This window comes from Lathamus discolor, chromosome 1 (genome assembly GCF_037157495.1).
Source record: "Lathamus discolor isolate bLatDis1 chromosome 1, bLatDis1.hap1, whole genome shotgun sequence".
Taxonomy (NCBI): domain Eukaryota; kingdom Metazoa; phylum Chordata; class Aves; order Psittaciformes; family Psittacidae; genus Lathamus; species Lathamus discolor.
This window is the reverse complement of record NC_088884.1, coordinates 69,086,771-69,095,786: the sequence shown is the minus strand read 5'-3', so window position 1 is coordinate 69,095,786 and position 9,016 is coordinate 69,086,771. Positions and strand designations below refer to the sequence as shown.

General features: G+C 49.3%; 1 protein-coding gene and 2 non-coding genes across 3 annotated transcripts; all 3 read right to left on the bottom strand.

Moving 5' to 3' along the window:
- Window positions 1–564: 564 nt before the first annotated feature.
- On the bottom strand, window positions 565–8,106 carry RPL3 (ribosomal protein L3). Its single transcript, XM_065677874.1, has 10 exons — window positions 8,021–8,106; window positions 6,603–6,795; window positions 5,984–6,152; window positions 4,932–5,067; window positions 3,536–3,722; window positions 2,971–3,131; window positions 2,599–2,700; window positions 1,994–2,089; window positions 1,408–1,527; window positions 565–674 (listed from the first exon to the last, which is right to left on the bottom strand). Exons 1-10 carry the CDS (start codon window positions 8,021–8,023, stop codon window positions 630–632), a joined length of 1,212 nt encoding a protein of 403 aa, XP_065533946.1. The 5' UTR covers window positions 8,024–8,106; the 3' UTR covers window positions 565–629.
- Window positions 1,078–1,167, bottom strand: LOC136007479 (small nucleolar RNA U83B). The gene has a single exon (XR_010609730.1). It is a non-coding gene; the product is annotated as a small nucleolar RNA U83B (small nucleolar RNA).
- LOC136007478 (small nucleolar RNA U83B) lies at window positions 3,343–3,434 on the bottom strand. Its single transcript, XR_010609729.1, has one exon. It is a non-coding gene; the product is annotated as a small nucleolar RNA U83B (small nucleolar RNA).
- Window positions 8,107–9,016: the final 910 nt, after the last annotated feature.

Sequence of the window (9,016 nt, the reverse complement as noted above, 5' to 3'; positions counted from 1 at the left end):
TTCCTCTCACCAGGCAAAGCCTTCCAGGATGGGAAATTAATTTGGGAATACCCAGCTGCTGCAAGGCTGGAATGTGTCAGGGGAAGGGATTCTGGAATACCCACCTTATGTGAGGCAAGCTGCATTTGCAAAACAGTGTGTAGGTTACATACCCTCCACCACAGAGAAAGAGGAGGGTTTCCACAGCAACAGCCAGCACCAGCCACCCACCTGAGATTTAGTGATGTTTCAGTTGTGTGAAGGAGTTTCCTTTATTTCAAAACCTGTTTGATACAAAGGAGCTCTTTAGTCACCCAGCAGAGGATTAACATGAGGAATAATGCCTCTGAAATGGCAATCATACAGGGCTCCTGCTGCTTCGCCATTTCAACCTAGTAGAAAAGCCTTGCTCTGTGCCCCACAATCTCTGCTCTCCAAAACCAGTAACAGTAGCTTCTTCCTTGCTAGAGGAACCCTGCTGATTTGGGTGTTCAGGAATTTGAGCTTTACTTGCTCCTTTGGACAGGGTGCTTGCAGTGAGAGTACCAGACCTGATGTAGCTATGCACAAACCAAGAGACAAAGCTAACTTCTTTAAAATGTTTATTTTCTCGGTCGGAGAGCACACAGGCCACAAGACCCTTGCAGACATTAAGCTGTCTCCTCTTTAGCAATGCGATCTTTCTTGAGTGGTCCCTAAAAAACCAAAAAAGAGAACAAGCTATGTAAACAGCAGCCTGCACCAAAGAGCACATCACACCCCAACCACAACCCTGCCATTTCTTCTCCCCTTGCTGCAAAGCAAATTAAGGCCAAAAAAACACTTCAATGTTGCAACCCGTTGGAAATCACAAGCCCCATCCCCACAGTTACAGGTAAAGCTGAACTCAGCGCAGCTACAGTGCACCATATCCATGACTACACATGCAGCAGAGAAGAAATGCTGGTGCCACCTTGTGGGGAAGTGCCTGTGCAGCCTCCAGGCATCTGAACCATGCTCTGACCCAGCAAGGGCCTCACACCTCAGACTCCAGACCTGCCTTCTCCGGCAAGTGACAATGAGACCACAACCCAGAGCCCACCGTGAGCACCATCCAGAGCTGCTCTCAGAAGAAATGCAGTGCAGAGGGACTTCCCACACGTGTCAGACAGTGTTCAGTGCTTATTCCACACCTCATCACTGGATGACTTGTACTCAAACATCGCAACATCCCTCAGGCACCAAGTGCCGCCGTAGGGGAAGCGAGACCCCAATCCAGCCCATGGTCATAACCGAGTTGGAGGCTGGACCTTCTCGACTGAAGCGACACACTCCATTTCACAGGAATCCTGGCCCTGTGGCAGCCCAAGGGTCATGCTACCAACTGCTGTTACCAGAGACAAGGCAATACACAGTACAAAGCTGCCTAGCTTCAGGAAATGTCCTTACCATGAAAGCCTTCTTCTCCTCAGCTGTCTGGAAGCGGCCATGGCCAAATTTGGAGGTTGTGTCAATGAACTTCAAGTCAATCTTCTCCAGGGCCCGGCGCTTGGTCTGCACAAGCAGGGACTGCAAGAGAGACACCAGGTGAGTGAGTACACAGCAGCACCTTTTCAGCCTGCCAGTATGCTGGCTACTTCTGATCACCTCCATGGCTAACGCCCTCCTCCTTAGTCACCCTGACTTCATGCTTTTGCTGCTATGATGTGCAAGGAGCACTTGCCAGTAAGCTAGCTGGCACCACACCAGCAGGTGAGCCCAAGGCTGCCCACTAGTGTCTTTATGGTCCACAAGAATTCTCAACCCTAAAGCTTGCCATTATCCGCAAACAGCCCTGGACTGAATGAACTTCAGAAAGGATCTCGCACTACTGCGGAAGTCACTAATACGAGGTACGTCTGGATGCATGAGGCTTTCCTTTTTAGCTGCCTACAGAGTCCCCCTGGAAGCAACCACTACCTGTACCAAAGGCAGCACAGCTACACAGCTACCTTAAGGTGCACCAGCCCATCTGACAGTGGGTCACAGTACTCACCTTGCGCAGGGTTAGAACCCTCTTCTTGGTCCCAACAACACAGCCTTTCAGCATGATGAAGTCATTGGTCACCTCACCATAGTGGACAAAGCCCCCCTGAGCAAGGAGAGAGCAGTTAGTGTTTTGTATGAAGCAGGACCAATGATCACATCTGCCTACAGCTTGATGCTCTCGCTTCACTTCTGGGTCTCAACCACTCCCACATTCATTAAAATCCCATTTCCAGTATTACCTTTTGCTGGTCAAATTCCTTGATACAGGAATTTAGCTGTATCAAAGTTAAAAAGCCAAATGCCTTACAGCAGCAACAAGAGGCAGCTAACAAAACAAAAGCACAAGCTGCTCCCCCTGCTAAGTTAATCCTTATTTACAAGTACCATCTACAGTAGAGGCTTGTAACATCTCTACTACTGCCACATATCAAACACAATTAGCAAGTTACACAAGTCCATACTGAGAATGACTAAGCAACACTGCCTCCCACAACTACCAAGCTGTATCTCAAAAGCTCTTCATTCAATCATTTTACAGCTTACACCAGGCCCACCTGCCTCTTAAGATTGCAGCTCATAAGCAAACTCTCTCCACAGAGCTCAACAACTCACCAGAGGGTTAATGCTCTTGTCAGACAGGTCATAATCAGTTGAAGCATTGTTTTTGATCAGCTTTCCATCCTTAATTTGGTAACCCTGGCCAATCTTGTAGATCTAAAAATGACAAGAATTTCCACTTACTAAAAGATAGGAGAAAGGACCTGTCATCAGCCAAAGCACAAATTGTTCTACACAGGGTTGGAGAAAAATGTCTACTGCACTTTGAAAACACGTGGCTGTGAGAACTGGATGGTTATTCAACATTACTGCCCTGAGATTACATTCAAACAGAGCTAAACATCCAAAGCAAAACTCTATTCACTGTCACGCAGCAAGTGAGCCCAGCCAGCTCTCGCTCCTTCCCAGCAGGCCAGAGAAACAAACCTTCTTATTGATTTCAGTTCGATGGTGATAGCCCTTTTGACCAGCCCGGGCCACCGAGAAAGCCACACGAGCAGGGTGCCACGCGCCAATGCAGGCCACTTTGCGCAGACCCCTGTGAGTCTTGCGGGGCAACTTTTTGGTGTGCCAGCGGCTGGTTACACCTGGAAGAAACCAAAGCAGCACTGTCACTAACTACTGTCAAACAGAGATTCACCGAATTGTTCAACTGGAGTTTAAGCCATCTTTCAAGGTGCTGTCCTCGACCACGAAAGGGAAGGCCAGACCCACAACCCAGGAATTCACCCAGTTTCTCCATGAAGCACCCTGCCCCTTAACTGCCCACGCCCCCCCCCCCCGAGCTGTCCCTTGGTTGTGTTCTCAGAAGGAAGGCAGCATGGAATGACTCCTCACAGATGTCAGGCGCTGTGCCCAGCGCTCATTCCATGGTCTCATCATTGAACTACGACAGCAGGATGGATTCACCCCCTCAGCTATTAAGTCTACACACCTCTGAAAACTCAAAAACTGTATCCAATCATAAACAGGAGAACTTCTATGGGTTTACCTTTATATCCTTTGCCCTTGGTTACTCCAATGACATCAATCATCTCATCCTGGCCAAAGACAGTTGACACGGGCACCTGCTGTTCCAGCTTCTCCCTGGCCCAATCCACTTTCTCAGCAACTGTGCCACCATTCACCTGGATTTCCATCAAGTGAGACTTCTTCTGTCTCAGGGGAAGCAAACGCATCTAGGGAACAGGAAGAATGAAATTTAACTCCTGTTCCTCCAAGAAGGACCTTCAATAGCCCAGTATCCTCCTAGCCCTGGCCAAATCTGTCTAACTAAATATATCCTTTCCCAAGATAAACTTCAACATATTGAAGCAAAAGGCCCTACACGAGGTAGAAAGGCTCCACGTTCTACTGTAGCCAAAATGTCAAGTCACATTATCTGGAAATTACATGCCATCCACAGGAACACAGAACTCTATCTCCACAGCCACCAGCCAAACTCCATCCAAGTAGAACAGGAGATAATGAGGTGAATGGTTTTAAACTTAAAAAGGAGAGATTTAGATTGGACATAAAAAAGGAACTGTTTATGACTGATGGTGGTGAGACACTCGAACAGGCTGCTCAGAGAAGCTGTGGATGGACCCATCCCTGGCAGTGTTCAAAGCCAGGTTGTATAAAGCTTTGAGCAAGCTCATCTAGTGGAAAGTGTCCCAGCTCACTGCAGGAGGGTGGCACTACATGATCTTTAAATGTTCCTTCCAACCCAAACTATTCTACAATTCTTTGTACATTCTGCCACACTGAAGGACACTTTGGGTAGGGTCACATTTACATTGACTTCCATATTTAGCAGATGGAGACTAATACAACTATTAACAGCAGCTGCAATACTACCTTTGCTATTTGGCATGGAAATACAATTCTAGTAAAATTAGCAGTGTCATAACTAAGCTTCTTATTGCACTCACAGCCAACTCAAAAGACTTAAAACTGCATCTCCCAAGAAAGCCTGGCAGAGCTCTGATGGCTGAGGAACCAACATCACATCTCCTCTAGATGAGCAACAGAAGCCACCAAAAGCCTCCGAGTGTCTACAGTCCCCACAGAATGCAGCCTGCAAGGCTGCTAACCACACAAACTCCAGAATTAAGTTTTCAGCCTGTTTTTATTTATACCTGGAATTAAGAGAGCCCAGGCCTACATGGTATCAGCAAAGGACAGGTAAGAAGCTCCTACCAAGGTTCAGTCTCTTTTGGACATTCTTCAAGCACCCTGCGAGCATACACTTTGTACAGGGTGAAGAGTACTAGTATTTGAATTGTGCATAGTAGTTAGCACCAGGCTGCAGGGGAGGGCAGAAATCTCCCTACAGAGATGGATCAAGTTTTATGCTTGCTCCCTTGGCTGTTTCCAGTGTACATCTGAGTCCCAGAGACACTTACCTGAGTGTGAGCCATGACTCTAATAACCTGGCAGTATTTCTTCATGCTATTGAAATCTTTCTCCAACTGCTTTTTGCCCTCCTCATCTTGCCATTTCTTGCAGTATTTGGTGAAGGCCTTCTTCTTGGACTTGTGCCTTCAGGAGCAGAGCAGAGACAAGGTTGGCTAAGCCCTTCATCGATCCCCAGGGAAGTGGGGATGAGCGGAAGGAGCTGCCACCTCAGCTGGTTTTGGCTCATTGCCAGCTTCTAAGGACTCTTTTCCACTGGCAAGCGGAGCCTGGAGCTCATCAGACAGTGGCAAAGTTGCCAGAGCTGAGCGGAGCCGCCATGAATTCCAAAGCACTTTAACATTCACAGTACAGAAGACAAAAGACTGTAGAGAGATGTCAAACAATAACAGAAAAAAAACAGATCTTTAAAGCAATTGACAAGTTCATGATATTTGCTGCAGAATACCATTATCTCCCCCCCTTGTAAACCCAAGCTATACCCAACAGTAAAGTCATTACTGTAAAACTCTTTAGATTATTATTGCTCTACTCTGACATCTTTTCAGCCTGCAAAGTTCATAAACAGGCTGTAAGCTCTAGACACACTGGAGCCACACTTGGGCAAATATGCATACTTTGAATAACAACAGTGCCTGGAACAGTAATCAGAAGTAACACTTGTCTTCCCCTTTCCTGAGAAAACAGGGCTACAGTCAGGATTCGACACTCAACAACAAGCGCCAGAGGCGATTTCCTTATGTCCGCCCGTCGAAGTATCATCATGTGTAGCCTGTGAAAGGAAATCTCAGGCAAGAACCAACTGTCACCCCCATGCCACGAAGGATGCTAACACTGTGCTGCCACCCTCCCAAAGCCATTTCTACAGCCTATCCCATGAGACATTCTCCAAATCACCCATTATTAGGCCAGTTCATCAAGGCCAAACACTAACTGCTGAAGAGCCTCTTCAGAACACTGTACTAACATAATCTTCAACCCAGTAGAAGAAATAAACCATGGCACAAAATTAAGGCCATAAGCAAAAGCCCTGATTCCTTACCAGTTCTTGTAGAAGCGACGCTTACACTCATCGCTGATATGCTCAGCAAAGATGGTCTTGAAGCTACGGAGACCACGAGGAGTCTGCACGTATCCCACAATGCCCACAATGACCATGGGAGGAGTCTCTACTATAGTGACTGCCTCGACCACCTCTTTCTTGTTCACCTCTGCATGAAGGCAGAAATACAGCACAATTAACACCAGCATCAGCTACTGAAGCTCACCAAAGGCAAAATGGATGGTAGTAATAAAACCACTTTCAGGACTGCACAATCAGGAAAAAAAATCCAAAAGCAGTTTACTTATGTCTGCCCATCAAGAAGGTCATCCTAAGTAGCCTCTTACAGTACAGTTAAACTAAACCATCAGGTCACTGTGCAGGTTAGAAACAGGACCATTAACAAGACAGACACTGCTAGACATGAGGTGTGGCTGCTGCGACATCACTCACACTGAAGGGGGAAGGGTTTGGGTGTTTTATACCTCACCCACTCAAGGACTTTAAACAGAGTGAAGTCAAGCTAGGACTAAAATCCAGCGCTACCAACAGAGAGGTCACCTTTCACCATTCAGAAAGAAAAACACCTCCTCTATTAAAGCGGAACATCAATACGTACTGGATCCAGGTCTGTCAACTTCACGGACAATGTGGGTCATGCCAGCTTTGTACCCCAAGAAGGCAGTGAGATGGACAGGCTTGCTGGGGTCATCTTTGGGAAAGCTCTTCACCTTGCCCCTGTGCCTGCTACTGCGCTTGCGGGGCAGGAAGCCCAGAGAGCCGTGCCTCGGAGCTGAGAACTTGCGGTGAGACTGGAGAGAAATCAAACATTTAGTGCTTGCTCTTCACTTACACACAATCAAGGGCCTTGCCTTGAAACATTAATATTGCATATATACATAAAGCATTTTGCATTCTAGGAATTTTTCTATCAGCTGTTTGGCTTCTGAATGACATTATAATGTGAGAATGCAGTCCTTATGCCCTGTGTCCTCCCTGGATTTCCTCAGCAACCCCCCCCTTTCAAGCTTATTTTAAGACACCACCAAGTCCCACTCTAGTCAGTGAGCCACACAAGCTGCCATCTGACCACAGCATGCCCCCAGAATTTCAGCGCTCCTAAAAGCCTAGACAATGAGGAAGCACAGGTAACTTCACAATGCTTCAATGAATCAAATATAAAAATAAGCATTTCAGTCTGAAGTGACAATAAAACACTATCGCAACATCCACCTTTGAATTAAGTCACTTGGAGTAGAAATGCAGTCAAAATACAGAGCTGTACTCCTAGCAGCTCCCTTTGCAACCAGAGAGCCACGGCTGGGTTCCAGAGAACTCAGCCCAACGAAGAATCACCCATCCAATCTCATACCCAGATTTAAGACAAACGTCGCACATGCAGCACACAAGCAGCAGCTAACAGATGTGTCATACTAAAGAACACCGGGCACAAACTGCTTTAAGCAGATGAAGTTCACCAGCCCCAAAAGGGATTTTTAGGATTAGGAATCTTGCGGCCGGGAGGAGCAGAACTGAATTTTGACACCACACGAAACGCCTTCGCATTGTGCGGCACAACCAAACACGAAACGCCACCCTACAGAGGGCAGGCGGCGAACTGCACTGTCAGACTGACTCCTCCACGTGCTCACACCACCCCCGCCATGGCCTCACGGCAGGCCCTTACGAAGAAGCCGCGCTCCCGGCCCCCAGACGCAGTGAGCGGAGCGCCGGGCCGGGCACACGTTACTGCCGGGGCTCCCGACAGATGAGCAAACCCTGCCACAAGGCCCCTGGCAGCCCGCCACCCGCGCCACCCAGGCCCCAGCGCCTCCGAGCAGGCCCGGCCGGCGTCACTAAGGCAAAACGTCCTCCGGCGCCTGCCGCGGCCGAGCCCCGAAATGAGCCCCGCAGCCCCTCCCGAAAGGGCCGGAGAAGGCGGAGGCACGGCCGGGCACCCGCCGGTGGCGGGATGGCGGCGATGCCCAAGGGATGGCGCGGCCGGGCCCGCTCAGCGCCGCCGCCAGCAGCACCCACCATCTTGTCCCAGCGCCGGGCCGGAAGGGCCGGAAGTGGCCGAGCGAGCGACTTTAATAGTCGCCCCGCCCCCGGGTGACGCAGGTGCGTGCCGCGCAGGGCCTCGCGAGAGCGACTACGGGTCGGTGCGCTCGCGGTGCGACGGGTAGGGAGCCGGGCCAAAAAGGGTGCTGGCAGCGGATGCGCGGGGAAATCGTACACGCTGCGCAAACCCATGACATCCCCGTGTCATGGTTCAGATGTCTATAATGTCAGTGTGTCCCACGGCAGTGCTCCTCCTCAAATGGGCTTGACGTGTTCTTTCCATGGAAATAATGGGCTTGTTCCAAGCAGGGAATATCTGTCACAATGGAGCATCCCGATGTGGTGTTGACATGGTTTATTGAGCAGCCCCGGAGCCATAGGAAGCTGTAATGACCCCTGAGGCCTGACAAGTATTCATTGCAATTTGTAAGAGATGTTATGCAGTGTGAAGAAATGCAGTAACAAGAAAGAATAAGATAAAAAAGGTTTCACTGCGGAGACTGGCAGCCATTACTGTCGCCATGTATTCCAACATAGAGAAATAACTTCTGTGAGGCAGGGACGTGCTCTCAGGCCGATTGTGTGTTGTTCAACGGCTGTGCACTGCTGCGTATCCCCGCAGTGCTTGGTACAGCGCAGCGCCAAACTCAATCAGGGCCTCTGTGCGCTACTGCTGAGTTAATAATGAACAATAAAAACAATGGCGATGCTCAGGTTATGCTGCGAGAGAGGAGCTGCAAACCAGACTTGCTGTGGCAGCCGTCTGGGGCTGTCGTTATCCATACTGTCATTTCTCTTGCTCCGCTTCCCATTGTTCCGGAACACGGATGAGCATCACCAGTGGCAGCCGTGGCTGGGGATACATTGGCTGGCTGGAACTCACCAGCAAGGCAGCAGGCACCGGAGCCGCTATTCAGGGAAGGGGCGGAGCAGAGCTGAGGTGAAACCTGAGCAGGGAGGGCGAAGGGGGAC

Coding starts and splice junctions, on each gene's coding strand:
- RPL3 (XM_065677874.1), bottom strand. Junction 5,068..5,983: donor CGTCGCTTCTACAAGAACTG/GTAAGGAATCAG, acceptor CTGCTCCTGAAG/GCACAAGTCCAAGAAGAAGG. Junction 2,701..2,970: donor GAACTGAAATCAATAAGAAG/GTTTGTTTCTCT, acceptor TGTCATTTTTAG/ATCTACAAGATTGGCCAGGG.